This window comes from Aulonocara sp. 'chitande type north' Nkhata Bay, linkage group LG2 (assembly GCF_057382095.1).
Source record: "Aulonocara sp. 'chitande type north' Nkhata Bay isolate Kocher_YH1m ecotype deep benthic linkage group LG2, A_spYH_male_GT1.1, whole genome shotgun sequence".
In the NCBI taxonomy this organism is placed as follows: domain Eukaryota; kingdom Metazoa; phylum Chordata; class Actinopteri; order Cichliformes; family Cichlidae; genus Aulonocara; species Aulonocara sp. 'chitande type north' Nkhata Bay.
In genome coordinates, this window is record NC_141345.1 from 37,146,758 (window position 1) to 37,168,973 (window position 22,216).

At 44.7% G+C, this 22,216-nt stretch overlaps 1 protein-coding gene and 2 long non-coding RNA genes across 4 annotated transcripts; 2 read left to right on the forward strand and 1 right to left on the reverse strand.

The window, feature by feature from the left end:
* The first annotated feature begins 4,667 nt into the window (after positions 1-4,667).
* Positions 4,668-9,575, forward strand: LOC147338380 (uncharacterized). Its single transcript, XR_015124700.1, has 3 exons — positions 4,668-4,884; positions 7,830-7,997; positions 8,076-9,575. It is a non-coding gene; the product is annotated as an uncharacterized LOC147338380 (long non-coding RNA).
* Positions 6,952-10,786, reverse strand: LOC147338381 (uncharacterized). Its single transcript, XR_015124697.1, has 3 exons — positions 9,888-10,786; positions 9,286-9,521; positions 6,952-8,583 (listed from the first exon to the last, which is right to left on the reverse strand). It is a non-coding gene; the product is annotated as an uncharacterized LOC147338381 (long non-coding RNA).
* Positions 10,119-21,992, forward strand: atoh8 (atonal bHLH transcription factor 8). Of its 2 annotated transcripts, none has more exons than XM_086261745.1 (5): positions 10,119-10,636; positions 10,794-11,994; positions 12,717-12,872; positions 14,075-14,266; positions 21,411-21,992. In XM_086261745.1, the coding sequence occupies exons 2-5, from the start codon at positions 11,365-11,367 to the stop codon at positions 21,435-21,437; spliced, it is 1,005 nt and encodes a 334-aa protein (XP_086117871.1). In that variant the 5' UTR covers positions 10,119-10,636; positions 10,794-11,364; the 3' UTR covers positions 21,438-21,992. The 2 variants fall into 2 exon arrangements, with proteins under 2 accessions (XP_086117871.1, XP_086117880.1); XM_086261754.1 differs by having other exon boundaries at positions 10,797-11,994.
* Positions 21,993-22,216: the final 224 nt, after the last annotated feature.

Below are 22,216 nucleotides of genomic sequence, written 5' to 3' on the forward strand. Positions count from 1 at the left end.
TTATTATTATTATCGATAAAATGAAATAAAAAATAAGCGACTGTTTCCCGGACGACAACGTAATATTTTACAAGCCATTTTCATCAGCGGGTTAATTACTTTCTTGCCTTATTTCTTATATCCGTTTTTTGTGGCAGCAACAGACACGGCTGCCGGGTAGAAGCGGCATGCTGACTGGCCACACTTCCAGCTCCTCCCCTGGCTTAGGAGGGACGAATAACTGAATCCATCTTTTTTATTATAAATTTATTTTGCCCGAAAAGCCAGAATCTCAGGTTAAACCTCACAAAATTTCAACAACCACCAAACAGCTAAAACCGTAAATGAGAGCAGAAACACGGATTCTGCACAAAGACGTAAACAGCATCAGGATCAGTGAGATGTCCCACAGGCACGGACACTGTTTCGGCGGGCCGGCGCTTTGTGTTTGCGCCCTTTTTGCGCTGATTCTGAGCTGCAGGTTTTATCTCTCTCCAACCAAAATTCACCAAACCAGCAGCAAAAGAAGCAGCAAACTGCGCTTCACATTTGATCAGCATCGTCATGAATTCACTCTGACTTTCGCTGTTTTGCTTCCACCACACTTCATGCACAGCTCTCTCTCTCTCTGTACTTCAAGAACAGTTTCCGTCTAAAAATCTGTTTTCTGCATTATTCGCTTGCTTGTTACGCACAAGTCTACCGTTGTTTGCAGCGCTGTGGGCCGCTGTTTTTTTACTTTTACTTACTTCCGAAAAGAAAACCTCATTTCTGCTGTTCAATACTGAACAAATTTAAACTTTTTAAAATTGTGCAAAATTGCAAAACACTCAGCTGTGTCTCTAATCAAACCGCTGTAACTTTGCTCTGCTTCACTTCAGCAGCATCAGGTAATGTTCATATGCTGATTAATGGTTTTCTTTCGTTTTTTGATCTACTGCAGAATATTTTTATAAAATCCCAGAACAGGAAAATCACCTTCATGTTTTTCTGTGTTTTATCTTCAGTTACTTTGACACAAAGGCCTCTGCTGTGATGCTCACAGCTCTGATAAAGTCTGGCAAGTGTCAGCTTCCTTTTTATAGATATAAAAATGTGGAAATGTACTGATGCTGTAGCGGGAGACTACTGTACCCATAAGGCTGTGTGTGTGTATGTGTGTGTGTGTGTGTGTGTGTGTGTGTGTATGTGTGTGTGTGTGTGGGGGGGGGGGGGGGGGGGGTACTTCCGGGAAACGAAGTAAAGTTGGTGAACTTCACCCGAACGTGCTGAGTCCAGTAGTGATGGGATTTCCGGCTCTTTTTAGAGAACCGGCTCTGCAGGTTGTTTTGTTGCTTTAATTCATTTATTATTAACAATAATATAAAATTATGCACAAAAGGAATTACTAACGTTAAAAAAAAGTGGTTTTATTTGTATATGTTTATATATAAATATATGCGGTGGCCCCTAGAGACAAAACACGTACAAACTTCAAAACACATTTCTAGCTTGAACTGAACTTCCAAAGCAGAGCTACCTAGATCAGCGGTCCCCAACCCCCGGGCCTCGGACCGGTACCGGTCCGTGAGTCGTTTGGTACCGGGCCGCGAGAGTTGAGGCTCAGGTCTGAAATGTCTGGTTTTCAGGGTTTTTATCGGTTTTCAGCGTTATTTTATTATCGTTTTTATCGTTTACTCGGTTTTCCTGGGTCTTTTCAGTGTGTTATGAATAAATCTTCTTTTTTTCGGTACCGGTACTAGTTTTATTTTGTTGTGTTTATGCGCGACACCTTAAAGGCCGGTCCGTGAAAATATTGTCGGGCATAAACCGGTCCGTGGCGCAAAAAAGGTTGGAGACCACTGACCTAGATCACGTAAATTACACAATTGAAAGCATGAAAGCATATGTGTATTGTTTGTGTATTCATGCACAAGCATTCATATATATTCAAATCATTAAAAAAAAAAGTTCATTTACCTGTTACTACCACACACCAAATCTGGTCGTGGTACTTGCTGAACTGAGACACACAACAGCAGAGGTCACTATTAATGCTATAAAAGAGGCCTTTGCAAGACATGCAGTTGCCGAGACTGTGGTATCGGACAGCGGGCCGCAAGTTTCATCAGAACAGTTCAAGCACTTTGCTAAAGAGTACCAGTTCACACATGAAACGAGCAGCCCCAGGTACCCCCAAGCCAACGGGGAGGCAGAACGTGCTGTTCGTACCATTAAAGACTTGAAAGGACTGTGACTACAGCAGAGCACTGCTAGCGTGCAGGGCCACCCCACTGGAACATGGGCTCTCACTGGCACAGTTGTTCATGGGGAGACACCTGCGTACCTCTCTGCCACAAGCTGCAGCGAAGCTGGTGCCAAAGTGGCCCGACCTACAGGCTTTTCGCAGGAAGGATGAGGAGGGGAGGCGTGAGCAGGCAAAACACCACAACCGCAGACAGAGTCAGGACAGAAGGTGTGGATTACTACTGAAGGAACCACTGGAGCAGTAGTTGGACCTGCCAGTGCTCCCAGATCTACAGACGGGTTTTCTAAGGAGAGGAGCCACCTCACACCAACAGGGACTGTTACCAGATCTGGTCGAGTGGTGAGACCTCCTGTAAGATTGGATGTGTAATTCTCTGAAGGCATCCATTCATGGCCTATTCAAAGCTGGCTTAGGCTGTTAGAGATGTTTACAGTTGTGTGTTTCGTTTAAATGTAAGTGAACCAGTGAGGGATGTGTATCATTTTAACGTTTGATAATGCTCTGCACTCCTGTTCTTGTGAGCTGAGTGAGTCATTATGAAGTGTGTCTTTAGCTAAAAGGAGGAGGTGTAGCGGGAGACTACTGTACCCATAAGGCTGTGTGTGTGTGTGTGTGTGTGTGTGTGTGTGGGGGGGGGGGGGGGTGTACTTCCGGGAAACGAAGTAAAGTTGGTGAACTTCACTCGAACTGCTGAGTCCAGTGTCTTCATTATACAGATGCATGATCTAAATTATAATATTGCTGACTGAGGCCAAATTTCCCCAAATCGAATCGAATCATGGATTGAATCGATTCGGGCAAGGGCGTCGATTTGGCATGGACGGAAGGGACATGTCCCCACCAATATCCAGCGATTATTGAATTGTCCCCACCAATAATTTGATCTCTTCGAGTAAAGAAAAACAAACCTGATAGGAAGAAGAAAAAAAAGCGATCTGTCACTGGAGTCCTACCTCATGTGACAAATATGGCCAATGTGATTGGCTGAGCCTTTCAGGGAGCTCTGTTGAGTTTTAGCAGCGGCAAGCCTGCGCTGCCAGGAGGAGGACGGCAGCGAAGAGGAAGACTCTGGATATAAGAAAGTATTTTTCAGAGAAACCTGTGAGTCACTTAAAGCCAAGTTCACTCATAATGCCACGGTCTGGCTGGCAGACCGTGGGGGTGTAGGGAAGGAGGACCCAGGCGCGGTGCTCTATGTACAAGCAGTGCGTTTATTTACAGTGATGGACAGACATGACAATAAATCCCGTGCTCTCCCGACTCCCGTGACGTGTGCTCTTCTCAGTGCTAGTGCTCCTGTCTCCGCTTCTCCGTGATGAGCACCCCGTGCTCGCTGTCCTCTCGTCTCCCCGTAACTCCTGGGGACATAAGAGAGAGGAAGCCGTCAGACACACAATAATGCAGCAGACTCAAACTAGGAACTGGTCGAGAGACTGACGTGAAGCCACGCAATGATCCAGCGCCGGAGAGAGCTCCACCACACTCTCAAGTAGCTCCTCCGACAGGCCTGATCAGCTGCAGGTGTTTCAAGGTCTTCAGGTGTGGCCAATCACCTGCCAGGGCCACACACACACACGTCTACAAGCAGGGAGAACGAGGGACAGCAATACAAAATACATACATCATAATATTAGTCCATAACTGCTCAGGGTCCTGGGTCTGACACATAAAATGTGTCCGTCACAATAACGTTACAGGCTATGCTAGGCTTTGTCCCACATCAGTCTAAAACTGTATGTAACCATGAATAACGTGTTTGCACAGCAGGCAGCACTGTTAGTTCTCTCAGTCTCAGAGCAGCGTTTCTAATCTAACTGAAGCTGTCAGAGAAAACGGAGCCTCGAGCAGCCAGGATATTAGATTACAGAGGCTGTTAGAATTATATGTCTAACTTTAAAATGTTGGTGACACAATAATTTCATCTTAATGGCACTGACGTATTCATAGGTCATAGTCATGATTTTGCAAATATTCCACCTTGTAGTGCAGTTTGCACAACTTGTTTTAAAAACGCACTCAGCCTACAAACATTACTGATGAGTCAAGATCTGCACAAAGTGACAGACACACTGAAGCAGCTCCACATTTTATTCTTATTGTCATGTTTGTCCTATTTGTCAGGTGAAGAACCAACACAAAGCTCAGGGAGCAATGGTGACACAAGATCACAGGTGGAATTGGATGATGACGCAGAATGAGAAGAGCGCAAGCAGATCGTTGAATGAAACATGAACCAGAACTGGTTTGTAAAAATGCAGCTTCACTGGTGTGGAACTGGTTTAGCTTTCGTCCGTCAGATACACAACAAAGCACTATTTTTGGTAGCGCATGCTAGCGGGCCGTCGTTATTACCGTGTTGTTTGGAAAATACGGCGCACTTAAAACCAATCCTTTGATTTTCTGAAAGTTGACAGAGCTCCTTATAATCCCGTGTGCCTCATGTATGAACTCTGGTTGTGTTTACTGACCTCGAACTGATTTTATGTGCACGGCGCTCGAAAATCTGTCAGATGTTTCAGTACGACTTTGCTAAGCTACCACCGCTTGATGGATTGTCGGAGCGTTACGGCTGTCGTAGGCGGAGCCTCGCGGAGTGAGCCATGTCTCCGTGACGACCAGGACACAGCAGTCACGGACGATTGGCTGTGCGGCGAGAAGTAGGTTCAGTTCGTCTATTTTGTTGACAACCGACCGTGCGTTGGTCAGAAAGATGCTCGGGAGCGGTGGTTTGAAAGGCTGCCTCTTTAGCCTGGCTAGCAGGCCCGGCAGGCATCCCCGCTTTTGTTTGCGTTCCTTCCGCCGCCTGCGTTTCTTGGCAGAGCCGATAACAATCCACAGAGCACCCGATGTTCTCGCTATCTCCGGGGGGATGTTGTGCACCCTCTGATAATCACTGGTAATGGGGATCTGGCTGTTATATCCGATCTTGCATAATTCCAGATGGTTGTAGGAAAATGTGGCTTCACAATAAGGAAAACAAAAGAAGAAGAAAAAGTGGAGAAACCAAAAAGAAAGGCACCTAAGTGGAGAGCATAGAGCCGCTGCGTCTGTGCGCGCCGCCATCTAGTATACTTCTTCTAGTACACAGCCTGGAGGTGTGTTTGGGGTCATTGTCCTGTTGAAAACTGGTCCTTAAATGCAATTGACACCCCTTTCTCAACGAGAAGTTTGGGCTCGGGTGAGCCTGAGTGCTGAAGATATCTACCTATTCGGAACCATGATAACAGGGTTCTGGCTGATCGGAGCTGGCTTGAGAAAGTGGAACTGGCTGTTCAAACCCCCACAAGGCTGCCCGCTGGGATTGGAACGATGGGAGAGGCGTGAGTTTCTCAAAATGGGCTCATTGAGTGCAGCATGGATAAGATCTTGGAGAGGCTACGGCTGCCGTGAATACTCAGAATAACATCTCTGAGCGCAAATTGGATGACATCTCGGGGAGGCCCACTGTCGTGAGTTCTCAGAATCGGCTCCTTGAGCACAAGAATGACAACATCACAGAACGCAAGTATGGCGAAGCTCGCGGCTCTCCAACGGGAGATTGAGAGACCAGTGTTGGACTGTAGAACTGCTTTGAAATTCATATGAGCTGTTCGCACTAAAGTAAAAAGCACCATCACTTCATGCGCATACCCCTTTGGTGCCAGCTGCAAGGCTGGAGCTGAACAACAACACCCTGATAACGACTGTGTTGAGTCTGTTCCTTCCCATTCCATGCAAGGCCACCTGGGTTGGCTGGAAGACTGTTTACTTAGCCTGGCAGGGCAAAGGACACTGTCTCAGCTGAACTCTGGACACACACACATACATATACACTGATATGCACACACTCATCCCCCCTCCCTTTCCAAATGCCTTCGATGCTTATTCCCTTGACGGTGGATCAAGGAGACCAGCGCACGCAGGCCCGGATGTACTGTCTAATTCGGCTGTCTCTCACCCTTTACCCCCCTGTTGCTTGTCATGTGTTTCTTTGGTGTATTAAGAGGTTTTTCATATGCAGAGGTGTTTTTTTCTGTTCTCAAACTGTTGGAGCTCAGTCTGGGGGGAGTTATTTTTTTCTCCTTATCTTTCCTCATGTGGTGCATTTTCCATTGTTATACCTCTCTGACCTGTCTTCCCCATGTGATGTTTGTGTAATGTATGTATGGTCGGAGGGTAAGATGGCGCCGCCATTGCGTGCAATAGGTCGGCAGCCTTATGAAATTTCCCCTTGTGGGACTAATAAAGGTATATCAAATCAAATCAAATCAAAAAAATCAATGATGGTCCAACCAAATGCAAACCAGATGGGATGCATGTTGCTGCAGGATGCTGTGGTAGCCATGCTGGTGCAGTGTGCCTTCAGTTTTGAATAAATGTTCAACAGTGTCACCAGCAAAGCCCCCTCACATCACCTCCACTCTTCACGGTGGGAAACATGGTAAATGGTAAATGGCCTGTATTTATATAGCGCTTTACACATCCAGTCATCCACCCATTCACGCACACATTCACACACTGGTGATGGCAGCTACATTGTAGCCACAGCCACCCTGGGGCGCACTGACAGAGGCGAGGCTGCCGGACACTGGCGCCACCGGGCCCTCTGACCACCACCAGTAGGCAACGGGTGAAGTGTCTTGCCCAAGGACACAACGACCGAGACTGTCCAAGCCGGGGCTCGAACCGGCAACCTTCCGATTACAAGGCGAACTCCCAACTCTTGAGCCACGATCGCCCCATGCATGTAGAGACCATCCCATCACCTTTTCTGCATGGCACAAAGACACAGTGGAACCAGAGATCTCAAATTTGGACTCATCTGTCATGATCTGCAGGGCAGATTGTCGGGAGATGAAGGATGTGGACCCAAGCACGGACGGCAACGTAGCTGTGAGAAAGTTTATTAATAACGAAAGGCAAAATTCAAATCAAAGCATCGCAGGGAACTATGCTAACAAAAACCTAAACTGGGAACAGCTACAAAAACCTGAGACGTGGAACCTGGAGAGACACACGGCAGGAAGACACGCAGACGAACCAGCAACTAACAGAGGCGGAGACAAGGCTTAAATACACAGAGGGATAACGAGGGAACGAAACACAGAGGGAGAGCACAGCTGGGAGTAACTGGGCAAGACAAGGAAGTAAAACAGAATACACTAACATGAGACAAGACCTTCAATGTAAAACAGGAAATAAACTGACAGGACTCAGAGATGCAACACTGACAGAGAACAGGGGGAACACAGAGTCCAGGAACCAGAGTTACATGAGACATGACTGACTGGGGAACAAGACAATAAACACACGCGCACAACTAAACCTGAAAGCTAAATCACAATAATCCAAAGGGCACAACCAAGGACTCAGAACAAAAACCATAATATAACATATTACCAAAACACAAGAACTCAAAATGCTGGGTCACAATGACCCAGAACCGTGACATCATCAGACCAAAGCACAGATGGTCTAATGTCCACTCCTCGTGTTTCTTGACCCGGACAAATCTCTTCTGCTTGTTGCTTTTCCTTAGTCGTGGTTTCTCATGTTAGTGTTTTCACTATGCCTATTTCACATTTTCATTGCCTGATTGCAACATCTGTACTGTTAATTGTAGGATCTAAAGAGATAAGAGTTCAGCTTACTGGTGTGGCCCTCCCAGTTTCTCATGTGCCCACCCCTGCTCAGAAGCGCCCTAAGGGGGAGAAAAGTGATGAATCTAAGGTCCCATGACTGACAGGGACAGAAAGTATTAACATGTCACCATCAACGTTTGCTTCACAAGGTACTTATAAATGTGTTTATTTCATGGCATTAGTGTTGTTTTGTTTTTGCCAACAAAGACTGGTTTGGTTTCTTTCAGGTGCACGTGCTCCAAGGTGATGCTGAGAGCTGATGTTTCACAAAAGAAAGACAGACAGATGGAAATGAAACTTATACCAAAGTCCACATGAGAGAAACTGCTTGACTTTTTTAATATTAGTTAGTTTACTTCAGTTCTAACAGAAAATAATGTGTTTCTGTTATTTTAGCCAACATGCACCTGCCTGCACCAATTACAAATGTGAAATGTAATACATATATGTATTACATCACTTATGTGCCAACGTGCTTCCATGGTATAATTCAATTCAATTCAATTTTATTTATATAGCGCCAAATCACAACAAAAGTCGCCTCAAGGCGCTTCATAGATACAGAGAAAAACCCAACAATCATATGACCCCCTATGAGCAGCACTTTGGTGACAGTGGGAAGGAAAAACTCCCTTTTAACAGGAAGAAACCTCCAGCAGAACCAGGCTCAGGGAGGGGCGGGGCCATCTGCTGTGATTGGTTGGGGTGAGAGAAGGAAGACAGGATAAAGACATGCTGTGGAAGAGAGACAGAGATTAATAACAGATATGATTCAATGCAGAGAGGTCTGTTAATACATAGTGAGTGAAGAAGAAACACCCAGTGCATCATGGGAATCCCCGGCAGCCTACACCTATTGCAGCATAACTAAGGGAGGATTCAGGGTCACCTGGTCCAGCCCTAACTATATGCTTTAGCAAAAAGGAAAGTTTGAAGCCTAATCTTGAAAGTAGAGATAGTGTCTGTCTCCTGAATCCAAACTGGAAGCTGGTTCCACAGAAGAGGGGCCTGAAAACTGAAGGCTCTGCCTCCCATTCTACTTTTAAATACTCTAGGAACAACAAGTAGGCCTGCAGAGCGAGAGCGAAGTGCTCTAATAGGGTGATATGGTACTACAAGGTCATTAAGATAAGATGGGGCCTGATTATTTAAGACCTATACTGATCTAATCTCTGGCTTAGGCAGCTGTCCCACTCCCATCCCCTCAGACCCACACTCCTGACACTGAACCAGCACCACTGATTTCTTAAGAAGTAAAATCTTTTGCCAAAAATGTGTCTAATTGCAGGAGGTTCCTTGGGAAATTGTCTTGGTCCTGCAGTCCTCTCTGGTGTCCTGTCACTGCTTGTTATTGTGTGTGTCTCTTTTCTCTGCACTCCTCCCTGCCTGGACAGTACTTCTCTCGGGTTCCTACGTACCTGCTGACAATCAACTCACCTGCTGCGCATCATCTTCATCTGATCGGTCACCACTTAAGGTGGCGGCTGAGTCGGATTCCTGCTGTTCACCTTGGACCCTTGTTGGGTGATGAGTGTGTTTGTGAGGAGCGTCAGCATGGAGTTTGATCTGGGACGTGCGAGTGACCGGCTCTGTGAACAGAAGAGTTTGCTTCCCTTTCCCTGGATCCCCTGGCGCCCCCTTCCTCTCACTACTGTATGTACAGAATCGGGGTTCTGTAAATAAACGCAGGTTGAGTTTGAGTCCTGCCATTTGCCTTGACAGATTTTTTTTTCATGTATTTTGTAATAATAATTCATTATAACTCACATAAACAGAGCATTTTTGGAAAGGTGTCTATTATATTTTGCACACTGCCTACGACAGATTGTTTTAGTTGGCTATACTTTGTTTGAAAAAATATTTAAGTAATATTTATCAATACTTAATGTTACAAATAAAAATGTTTAAGTTATAAAAATACTTTTTATAGATGACATTTCCAAAAAGTTAACGTATTTTTTTGTATTTGGTACCAATCAATGTAAAAAAAAAATCTAATAATGTTATCATCATATACCCCTGCAAAAATATCTACTTACCTAAGTAGGATATTGATCCATTTCTTTTAGGGCTGTCATGGTTTGCGGTATCCACGTTTTTTCACGGCGCCCCTACCCCTCAATGCTGGCACCGAGCAAGTTACACGGGGAAGATGAACTGTCTCATCCCAGTCACAGGTACACTGAAACACCGTCCGCAGATTTGTTTTTACTGTAAGTTTCGCAGCGTCGTATGAGCACATGCGCCTCAGCTCGTGAGTCTCGTGCCAGCGTATGGCACCGTTGATCTGTTTCGTCGCGGATGTCCTGCTACAACAGCGAAGTTGTGGTTAAAAAACAAAACGTCAACAAACCAATGTGCAAATCCTTCCTCGCGTGCGTGTGTGCGTGTGCACGCGCGCGGAGGGGAGGGGGGGCTCCAGCCAGTCAGACGCCAGCGACTGGAGCTGGAGGAGCGCGAGGTTGTATTCGCGTGCAGTGAAGCAGGAGGACGCGGAGGACCAGAGCCGATGTGTGCGGTGACAACTGAGCGAGTCCAGGCAGTGAACTAGTTCTCAGTCTTTAACGCCGGGAGAGCAAATCACTGATCGACGCCACTGCTTACAGCGCACCGAGTTTCAACCTCAGCTCACCGGAGCTTTCCTTAAGAAGGGCCCAGAAGTTCGCCGAGGGATGGATCGATCCCGGGGGTATCACCGCAACTGCTGCTGACACTCCTTCAGGGAAGTTTGAGGTGTTTGGAAACTACCGTGTGACTCTGTCCGGTACCATGCTGACACTTACGCAGAGTATGTAAAGTTATTCGTTAAATCCTGCAACTGTAACGAGAGTCTGCTCCCCCGGCTGCTTTGCAAAGTGTGAATAAGTGGTTTTATAGCGTGTGTGTGATTGTGCTCCTGAAGAGCTGCTACTTTCTTCATGCGCTGTTCTCATTTTTATGTCCAGCAGTTGCACTCCAGCGTATCTGTGCTCAGTGTGTGTATCAGTGTGGGTTATTCACGGTGCTGCTATGCAGACTGACTGGAGCCACGCTCAGACAGTTCCACTGTAACCCCAATTCTGAGGCCTGGACTGCATTCACAGAAAGAAACCTTTACAGCTCTGCACTTCTCCATCCAGAGGGACAACTTGTACTGAGCAGCAGATGTTACACAGCTTTATGTACTAACGTGGATTATTCAGAGACTGCTATGAAGACAGAGTGGAGCCACAGAAAACCTGCTTGTAAAACTGAAGTAATGCACACGATTGTGCAGTTGTCTGTGCAATGAAATAAGCTAACGGTGTATTCCTGAATGAAACACTGGGACCAAAAGTCTTTTTTGTGCAGTAGTGAAACACATTCTTCCAGGAGGTGAAGGCTCAGCTGATGCTCGCTCCTACACAGTGAAAGAACTGAAATGATTTACTGGACAACTTTTAAGATTTTGTAGTTCATGTACATTTCCAAATATCACCGTTTTTTGTGTTCAAATCCGATTTTACGTTACCTGTTTGTTACCCTAACTGTTGCAAAATGAAGAATCCCCTTCCTCTGAGTAATATGTGGAACAGACCTGATAACAAAGACCCACAGCAGGTCTCTGTGCCTAGCACTAACAAGAAGTTCAAGAGGAAGTCCCGCGAACCTAAAAGGTTTTTCAATGGCCCCGAGCCCGACAGGATGAACACCTACACAGTTGACGTGACTGATGCAGACTGGGTAGATGACGCCCATATGGAGTCGCATAATGTCCACAAGCTGGCTCCACTCAAGAGACACCTGATGATGTCACAAGAGCCGATGGCCAGTACCACGGGGATTCTGTCAGGATTAAAAGAAGACATGGCTGCAGCTCAGAGTGGTGGTGCCATAGATATGAGAATTGGCAGTAATGTGCCTGTTGATGCTTCCAAAGTTTCCCAGGTGCCCACCTCCTCATTCTCTAACCCAGAGATCTCCCACTGGCCCACCTCCATCTCCCAGCCTCTGTCCAGCAGACTAAAACTGGGCCTTCAGTCGATATTCCCTCCTTCAACATCAACCTGCAACTCAGCCAGTCACCAGGTGTTTTCCTTAGAGGCGCCTCCCGGCCAGTCTGCCGCCAGAGTCTCACAGTCCTCCGAGTGTCACGAACATATGGATCCACAGGTCCCTTCGCATAAGGTGAATATGTCCTTTCACATATAATCGTGTATAAAAGAATGTACACCCTCTTTAAATTCAAAGGTTTTAATTGCCAGTAAATAATAAACAGTCCTCTGGTCTTTAGCTGGTTTAAAACGATTTAAATGCAGCCACGGATAAACCAAAAGGGGTATTTTTCATCTGACCTCAAAATAAGCCAAAATACAGAAACAATGTGTGAACCACCAACTACAACCTTACCCAAGGACGTTTGGCATGTAGGCTGGGCTGAATCACCAAAGTGTTGATCAGTCGATGACCTGCTCTACCTCCTGAGCTACACTGAAGTGAAATGCTGTGGTGGGACCTTGGGAGAGCTGTGCATAATGTTTGCAACCCTCAGTGAACTGAAGCAAATGACCTCATTAATTGTCCAATCAACTGAAACTTGTTCAATGAAATGTGGCCAATCAAGTCATCGACTAACTTCTCCACATCATGTTCTTAGGGTTAAATTGTCAGACTTAAAAGCCATTTATGATTTCACAAAAATTCTCACCTTTTATAGATTAAGAGGACTCCTGGAAGAATTGAATATATATTTAATTGATTGATAAGTAATCAAATAAAAGGAAAAAACGTTTAAGATAGTCCACGATCCAAAGGTTGCTGCCAGAGTAAGTAGGAAATGCATCCTAGAGGGTAAGCTCAGTGATAGTGTGCTAACTCCAGGCCTAACCCCATGGCCCGTGTTTCACCAGGAGTCTCTGAGGAAGCGGATTGGGTTGAGTCCTGATCGATCTGGGCATCTTCCAGAAGTCAAAGCCATCCAGCAGACCAGGAGGCTGCTAGCAAACGCCAGGGAGAGGACCCGTGTCCATACCATCAGTGCTGCATTCGAGGCTCTGAGGAAACAGGTCAGACTCACACTTTATAATGTCCCTCTATGTACAAATATATGTTTTCTGATGGCTGGTTGACAGCCAGGTTCATCTTCTGAGAGACACACATCATCTCCCTAAAAAGAAACTCTGAAGGTGTCGCACCGACTCCTACGCTGACAGGATGAAAACCTGGGTAGATGAGTGACTGTCTGTCCACCATCCTAAAGTTTTCCTCAGCCTTTGTTTGTTTGCATTGTAGATTCTCACTGAAGGCATCAACACATGTGGAGTTATGCATTAAACCCAAAAGCTGTGAAATGTCTGCAAACATGTTTTAGATTTCAGATTCTTCCTCATATCCAGCCTTTGCTGTGATTCCTGCTCACTCTCTGCATCCTCTCCATGAGCTTCACGAGGTCGTCGCCTGGAATGGTTTCCAGCAGTCTGATGGGGTTCCCAGAGCTGCTGAGTCAGTTTCATCATAGCTCTTGATGTTGTTTCTCTTTACTTAGCTGATTGGTTCTTACCATAATATGAATTCTAACAGTTGTCAAACAGGCTGTCAGCTGTGCACCAACCTGACTGCTGCCAACACACCTGATGGTCCCAACTCCACAGGTGAACCCCGACAGGCTCACCTGTGAGGTGAATCCATGTCAGGTGGCTGTTTCATGAAGCTCACTGAGAGAAGACTAAGCACTGTGGACAAAGCGAAGCGCGGCTCAAATATAAGACATATTTAGACTTATTTCTTTAGTTACATGATTCCATATGTCCTGCTTCATATATTTGATGTCTTCAGTTTGTAAAGTAAAGCTTCTCCGTGTATATCTCTGAATCTATTTCACAATACATTACAACACGAGTTGTTTCAGTGTAGCTGTGTGACGGCGTAAACACCTTAACTACACTACTTATCACTGTCCCTCTGGAGGCTCCACTCTCTGCATTGTGAGGTCATATGTGGAGATTGATATTACTCACTTCCATTAATGGTGAAAAGGTTTGGAAGTGTGAAACCATGGTTTCCTTAAACCTCAAAGACTTAATCAAAATGTGGTTTTGTCTTTGGTACCACGTGATGAGCTAATACGTGATGCACTAACAACAGTAATAGAGGATAAGTCCATATGTTTCTCTTTGAAAACAGCACAACACTTTAGACAAACGAGAAGAGGCTAAAGGAGAATCATTTCCTTCTCTTTTCCTTCCTCCAACCACGGACCGTGCTCTAGGTGCCGTGTTACTCGTACGGGCAGAAGCTCTCCAAGCTGGCGATCCTACGTATAGCCTGCAATTACATCCTGTCTCTGGCTCAGCTCGCGGAGCTGGACTACAGTTCAGATCACAGCAGCGTGAGCTTCTCTCAGTGTGTTGAACAGTGCACACGGACCCTGCAGGCCGAGGGAAGGAGCAAGAAGAGGAAGGTGAGGTGGAACTCCCATAAACATGCATTTACAGTTAACTTTTATCACACACGTTCTTGAATGATTGGGCCCCATCATATGTTAAAGATACCACAGTACCACGTTATCCCAGAACAGCACATTGCAGGCTAACTTTGCTTCCTGTAGTTTCCAAAAGTTCGTGAACGTTTTGGAACAACTGTCATAAACTCACATTTTACAACACAGAAAGCAGGTGAAACGTGAGAAAATGTGCCAGTTTAAGAAAAGTGTTTGATGGCAGCAACGCTTCTCAGAGAACGTTTGGAGATGTTGTTGAAGAGTGTTTGATTGCTGACAGGAGCAGGACGCGCACTCAAATGTTTTCTCTCAGCTTACTGTAGAGAAGCATCAAGAAAGATAAGCGAGACTAAAACTCAAAGCTGTGTAGAACAGTTTGCTGCTGAACAGCTTCACTCTGTTTGTTTTAGGCTACATGGGAGCACACGTTGGTCTAAAACCTGTATCTGCCCTCCAGCTTCGATGGTGCTTTTCCATCAAAGTGTCATAGATGAAGACTTTTAAACGAGGGCTGCAGAACAGTTTTAATGAGCTGTGGTCAAACGATGACAGCAGCCTTTCTGCATCATGTTCACATGTCGCTCGTTTGCATGAGCGCTTGCTGCGTGTTCACAGAGACGTCCATGACAGAACGATGTCTACACCTGAGGATCATCCAGGACTGACTCGCAGCCTTATGTAACTTACCTGTTGCCAGTTAATCTGGTTAGCTGCTAAATGTTCCTCCAGCTGTTTCTTGTGGCACCACTTACTTTGTTCCTCCCGTTGCAGCTTTTGCACTGGTTCTTAGCATCTTTCTGCTCTGCCTGAGCACTCACGTGACTTTGTATAATGTGCCTCATTCACCTGCTCAAGCTAGCACTTTTTCCTAAGTGCTTTCTGTCTAACATTTACCCACATTTGTACTCTGATAGATTAGGGTTAGTTTTCTGCTCCAGGATATTTGGCATGCACACTGGAACAGCAAGCTTCCAATTAGATGACACAGTCTACCTCCTGAGCTTCTAAAACATGCTTCCATCAAAGTGAGCTCATTTTTTAGGAAATAGTAAAATGTCTCAATTTAAACAGTTTATTTAACAGTTTTCTGTAAAATATGGCGTCATGAGATTTGCAAACCATCGCATTCTGTTCTTATATATGTTTGAGACAGCATCCCAACATTTAGAGAATCAGGTTGGTAGAACTGTAGCTGTCAGGCTGCTGTGGACAGAGCCACCAGTGTGGACTCAGGAGACGACACCCACTCTGCTGACTGGCTAATGACTTTCCTTATTAAAGCCAATAGTTAGCAGTATAACTAATCATTCATGTGTTATGCTGCTGTAGGCTTAGGCTGCAGAGACTCCAACGATTCTTTTCACCTGTTTCTACTCCTCAGGTGTTTTTACATCAGCGCTCCATGTCACTCAGTTCTGTCTCCCAGTTTGTGTTTTGCATTCTCCATGGGGTCCAATATTTTTTACATTTCTTTATTCAGTTCTTCTTTCTTTGTGTTTTTTATACTTCAATTGCTTTTGTTTGGTTTGTGGTGGTCTGCGAGCAGACACAGTGTAAGAGGATTTTAGGGGATTTAACAAAAGTACTGCATGAACTGTTTAAGGCTGCCAGACAGAAGCAGCAGGCTACAGATGTTTGTTTCAATACAAACACATAAAATACACATAAGCTTTTTAAGTGATATTTTTAAGACATGACATGTATGATGCTGAGAAACTAAAAGGTAAATGGCCTGTATTTGTATAGCGCTTTACTAGTACCTAAGGACCCCAAAGTGCTTTACACCACATTCACACACACTGGTGATGGCAGCTACATTGTAGCCACAGCCACCCTGGGGCGCACTGACAGAGGCGAGGCTGCCGAACACTGGCGCCACCGGGCCCTCTGACCACCACCAGTAGGCAACGGGTGAAGTGTCTTGCCCAAGGACACAACGACCGAGACTGTCAGAGCCGGGGCTCGAACCGGCAACCTTCCGATTACAAGGCGAACTCCCAACTCTTGAGCCACTATTATCAGGAAGTCCTAAAAACTCCCTGAAACTTAAAGGTCTTAAATAATCAGGCCCCATCTGATCTTAATGACCTTGTAGTACCATATCACCCTATTAGAGCACTTCGCTCTCGCTCTGCAGGCCTACTTGTTGTTCCTAGAGTATTTAAAAGTAGAATGGGAGGCAGAGCCTTCAGTTTTCAGGCCCCTCTTCTGTGGAACCAGCTTCCAGTTTGGATTCAGGAGACAGACACTATCTCTACTTTCAAGATTAGGCTTCAAACTTTCCTTTTTGCTAAAGCATATAGTTAGGGCTGGACCAGGCTGCCGGGGCTTCCCAGAATGGGAACAAACACTCAGCGGATTTTCAGATCATCCACTGAGTGTTTGTTCCTCACCATGTGTATACACCACTCTTCACTTAATTATTGGTTATTATTAATCTCTGTCTCTCTTCCACAGCATGTCTTTATCCTGTCTTCCTTCTCTCACCCCAACCAATCACAGCAGATGGCCCCGCCCCTCCCTGAGCCTGGTTCTGCTGGAGGTTTCTTCCTGTTAAAAGGGAGTTTTTCCTTCCCACTGTCGCCAAAGTGCTGCTCATAGGGGGTCATCTGATTGTTGGGGTTTCCTTTGTATTAGTGCATGGTCTACCTTACAGTGTAAAGCGCCTTGAGGCGACTGTTGATGTGTGTAAATACATTTGAATTGAATTTCTCAAATTGAAGATAAAAGTCTGAACTTCCATCACATCATTGTTTGATCCAGGTGTGACTGTGTTGGTGTACAGGGGACTTTAGTAGATGGTGTAAAATCTACATTACTGTGTATTCCTCCCCCTACTCCCAGCCGGTCGTGCCAGATGGCTCCGCCTCCATCAGCCTGTTTCTTCCTGTTAAAAGGGAGGAAACCGCTGCTCATAGGGGGTCATCTGAGTTTGGGCATTTTCTCTGTTTTCTGTTATTTATTATTGGGTTCCAGTATAAAGTGCCTCGAGGTCACTGTTGATGTGCTGTATAAATAAAACCAAATTGGACAAATGTATATAAAGTGAAGTAATCTTAGTCCTCATATAGTCCTGTGATTGGAGGAGTACAGTGGTTGTGACATTGAGTGCTCAGACATAATTAGCAAGAGAATAAAAAGTTTGAAACACAGAAATATTTTAGAAGTAACTTAAAGCTACTTTGGCTGCTTCCTTTTCACAAGGGTTTGATTTGTCAGTGTTTTCACACCCTTCCTGAAACAAATCCAGAGGGCTGCTGTGTATTTATACAGTCAGGCCATAAGTGTTTGGACTTGGTCATTTTGCTTCTGTAGACCAACACAACTAAGTTTAAATCAAACAATCAAAATGTGTAGAAAGTTCAGAATTTCACCTTTAATTCAAGACATTTAACAAAAGCATTGCATACTTTGTCTATTTTATATGCAGATATATTGAACCTTTGAACAGTATCAAAGAAAAAGTAGGACAAAGATGGCGTCCAACTATTAAGCAACTGAAATGTGCCCGTCAAATATCTGCTTTCAAACGTCCTCCTTAGTTCTCCAGAGCTCACAGAGCAGAGCTGATGCTGAAACGTGCTGAACGTATCAATTCAAAAACTTTAACCCTTTAAAATAAATGTGAACTTTGTATTTTGTATGAAAGGTGTTGCACTTTTTATTTACATGTTGCGTAGCGTTACACATTTTTGTTGAACCACAGAGTCGGTGGACTCTTACTTCTGCACTTCACACTAATCGAGTCACGTTGCTCTTTTAGATGTAAACGAGTTTAGAGCTTTTTCCCTGCTGGCTAGCTTTTTTGTGCTGTGTGTGTGTGTGTGTGTGTGTGTGTGTGTGTGTGTGTGTGTGTGTGTGTCTACATGTGCGTGTTCTGTAAACCCCAGACACCAGATGTTTAGAGTGAAGGGGAAGTAAAGCTGGCGCCATAAAGGGCAGAGGGCAGTGAGAAGGCACGCGAACTGAAACCACACACACACACACACACACACACACACACACACACACACACACACACACACACACACACACACACACACACACACACACACACACACACACACACTTGGCACATTCCCCAGCAGTCTCTCTAACACATTCCCGTGCTCTGCCTCTCCGGGCCATCTGCTCCAACATACTTTGAAACAAGGAGGGGAAAAAACACAGTCATCATCAGCTTGTCAGACAGCAGCAGCTGGTGGAAAGACAGGGTAGGGGGTAGTGGTGTGTGTGTGTGTGTGTGTGTGTGTGTGTGTGTGTGTGTGTGTGTGTGTGTGTGTGTGTGTGTGTGTGTGTGTGTGTGTGTGCTTTTCTCAGAGCCTCTGAGTCTGTATACACGTTTAGCAGGAAAAAAACCTTTTTGTTTCATTGGCTCTGAGGTCACACATACTCAGGACAAAGAAGACTGAACAAAAACAGGTTTGAACTGCCGCTGTGCCGTTTCATATCTTAAAAATATAAAATAAAAAGCTTTGTTTGTATGCAACAAAGAGCCTGCAGTAGCAACCCTCCAATGGTAGGCCAGTTTGCGGGTCACTCATCATACAGGACAAACCTAATAAACTGGAAACCATCAAGCAACCGCTTCAATGGTGAAGCCTCTGTACCTGCACCATGCTGTATCTGTATCCATATATGAAAAGCAGAGAGCACAAAACATTACACATTCACTGAAGAGGCCACTTTGTACTACTGTGGGTGAGACTGGTTATACACACTACCATTAACCTTCTCAGGTGTGTGTAATTTGGCTGCATCTTTGTTTCTGTTGCTGGGAGAATGTTTACAACAGCTTCATAAAATCACTATGAATAATTCTAATTACAAGGTTGTTATTTACTTTCTAACAAATAGTTTTGAGGAGACAGAAGTAAAATTAACAATATTTTCTCACTATATCAGTATTTCTAAATATCGATAAGGTTTCATGTAGATCACATGATGTTTGTTACCTAATGCTGATTTCCTGTTGTTACTTGGTGGCACTATGAGGGCGGCCTAATATTTGCCAGACTCTCAGTAAGCATCAGATTTTATAGTGGTTGCTATGCATGCGTTTTTTGTTATAGCTGCATATCAGCCAGCACAGTGGACGCCAGTCCTTCATCTCTGCTTACTATTGGCCACTCATGGGTAGTTTGTTTTACTCAAAACCAAGATGGTGGACAGAAAGTCATAAATGCTGAAGGTCTGTGGAATATCTCGTAAATCCTCCTAAAGCTGGGAGCAAAAGTCTGTGTCCGTGTTGAATCTAGCTTCTATAATACACAACAAAACACAGTGTTTATATGTTTGTGTGTTTCACATCACTCGGAAAAAGTTCTGTATAGTGGATGTTTATCACCTACTGTTGATGGCATGTTGCCACTGGGTGGTACTATTAATGTGACATAATACTGGCGCGTGGATGTACACTGTCCAGTCTTGATGAAAGTGTAAACATGACGACATCAGAGATGTGAGGGCATGAAACCTGTAACAGGGATAGATGCATCAAAACATGTCAAAGTATTGGCTAATTAAAATATTAACGAAACATCCAGGACTCCTGCAAGTTTCCATATTTAATCATATTTACAAAAATATAACCAGGGACCTTTAATGGCACCCTGGTCACTTTTCATGGAAACGTCACGACAGCGAGGTCACCGGGTCAGACTTTGGAGGTCTGCAAGTGGGTTCAAGTAAAGTTATTAAAAACCAGCAGTAAAGAAATCAAACCATTGGAGAGCATTAAAACCATGAGGCATTTATGACAGCAGGCACAGAATATACATTATATAACAGGTCACAAAGTAACAATGAGGCGGTGAAGTTGTCATTTCTAAATGGGATGCAAGGGTTATTTGTTACATCTCGAGCATCACCAGGCTGTGCAAGTAAATGTGCATATTCCTGGTAAATTCCTGTATAACAGGAAAATAGTGTTTTGTATTCATATCGCCACTGTTAAGTGTTTACGTGTTTGGAAAACCTCAAAACAAATTACTGAATCGTCACAGCTGTCTTTGGTCTGAATCCCACTTACACAAATTAAGGTGGGATTTCCTCGAGGTCCCAACATCCCTCATCAACGTTCAAACAGCGCTATGCAGCAAATAAGTGAGGTACGAGTACAAGTTGGTATGTTGGTTGGCTGTAGCTCAGGTGGTAGAGCAGGTCAGCTACTGACTGGAAGGTTATGGGTTTGATCCAGGCTCCCGTCCATCCATCTTCTTCCGCTTATCCGGGGCTGGGTCGTGGGGGCAGCAGCCCAAGCAGAGAAGCCCAGACTTCCCTCTCCCCAGCCACCTCCTCCAGCTTATCCGGGGAACACCAAGGCGTTCCCAGGCCAGCCGAGAAATATGGGCCCTGGGGCCTCCTCCTGGTGGGACATGCCTGGAACACCTCACCCAGGAGGCGCCCAGGAGGCATCCTTGTCAGATCCCTGAACCACCTCAACTGGTTTGGGCTCCCACTAATCTGCATGCCAAATATGCTTGGGGAAGATACTACCCCCCAGTTGCTCTCTGATGCATCCATCGTGAATGTTAGCTAAACAGCACTGAAAGAAGAAAGTGCTGGTGTGACTGGGTGAATGTGGCGTGTTGCATAGAGCGCGTTGAGTCCTCCAGGAGAGCAGAAAAGTGCAGAGCCATCAGTCCAGTTACCATGTAAATACTAATACATTTAGATTATTCTGTGACAGTTTAGTTAAGCAATGATTCTCTGCAACTTTTCACTCTGAGTATCAGAAGGTCATTTTGTTGCTACATGAAAAATAATAACACTGCCCAGCTGATGGCAGATGGCCCCGCCCCTCGCTGAGCCTGGTTCTGCCGGAGGTTTCTTCCATAGGGGGTCGTATGATTGTTGAGTTTTCCTCTGCATGTGTTATTGTAGGGTCTACCTTACAGTACAGAGGTGACTGTTGTTATGAGTTGGCGCTGTATAAATAATATCGGATTGAAGATCATCTTCTCGTCTTATCTTCCATTCACAATCACTTTTTGTCCTGCATAGGTTTAGATCTAAATGAACGCTTTCCTCATCACATGCTTCCTCATGCAGCACACACAATAAACGCATTCCTTTATTAACTGAAATGATTTTATTTTGGCAGGTTGGAAGAATGCCCGAGGATGTTTGATGTTTTGAGACTACTGCTACCAGAATCACCTCTTCCCACTGCACGATCACACAGCCAGCCTCAGGCCACACTCTACTGTTGCACTGTGTAGAACGAAAAAAGCATGAAACAGTAGCATTTACTGTAAAAACAAAGAGGCTCATGTCATTCAGATTCAATTTAGATTTCCTGAGAAATAGCTGATAATGTTTCCTGGTGGACAGAAGGATGATCAGGATGACACCTAAGAATTAATAATAGATAGTAGTGTTTACAAGTATGTGAACAATGATCATCCTAACTTTGCTTAATTTACCCGACATGGCAGTTACCTAAATATTTAACCAATAATATGACAATGTTTACATAAATCTAGGTTTCTTTGCTACTCTCTGTTCTGTATATCAATTTAAGCAACATTACTAAACATCTTGATTTCTTGTATGGATTCAACATTAAATGTAAACGATGCTAAAACTAAGGTACAAATCCTAAGGTGAGAGAAAGTATGAATGAAAGGCCATACAGATTTGGAATTAAAATAAATACCTTCAATAAATAAATGATATATTCCAACCCCACTGAAGTGTTCTTACATTCATTTTTATGTCCCATATTTACGGAGCCCTGCAGGGGACATGGGAGAAAAAAAATTAAGACGGACTTTTGCGAGATCTCGCAAAACTAACTCGGGATCTCGCAAAAGTTTCATACATCTCCGAAAACGTCGGAGCACTTTTGCATATGTGATGTCTTGTAAACCGAGCAGATATCTGACGTTTACACAACTACATTCACGC

What these genes read in the sequence shown, in the direction of transcription:
- atoh8 (XM_086261745.1), top strand. Translation starts at nt 11,365, where the DNA reads ATGAAGAATCCCCTTCCTCTGAGTAATATGTGGAACAGACCTGATAAC. An exon ending in CACAGGTCCCTTCGCATAAG is followed by an intron (nt 11,995 to 12,716) that starts GTGAATATGTCC and finishes GTGTTTCACCAG; the next exon opens with GAGTCTCTGAGGAAGCGGAT. An exon ending in GAAGGAGCAAGAAGAGGAAG is followed by an intron (nt 14,267 to 21,410) that starts GTGAGGTGGAAC and finishes TTATTTTGGCAG; the next exon opens with GTTGGAAGAATGCCCGAGGA.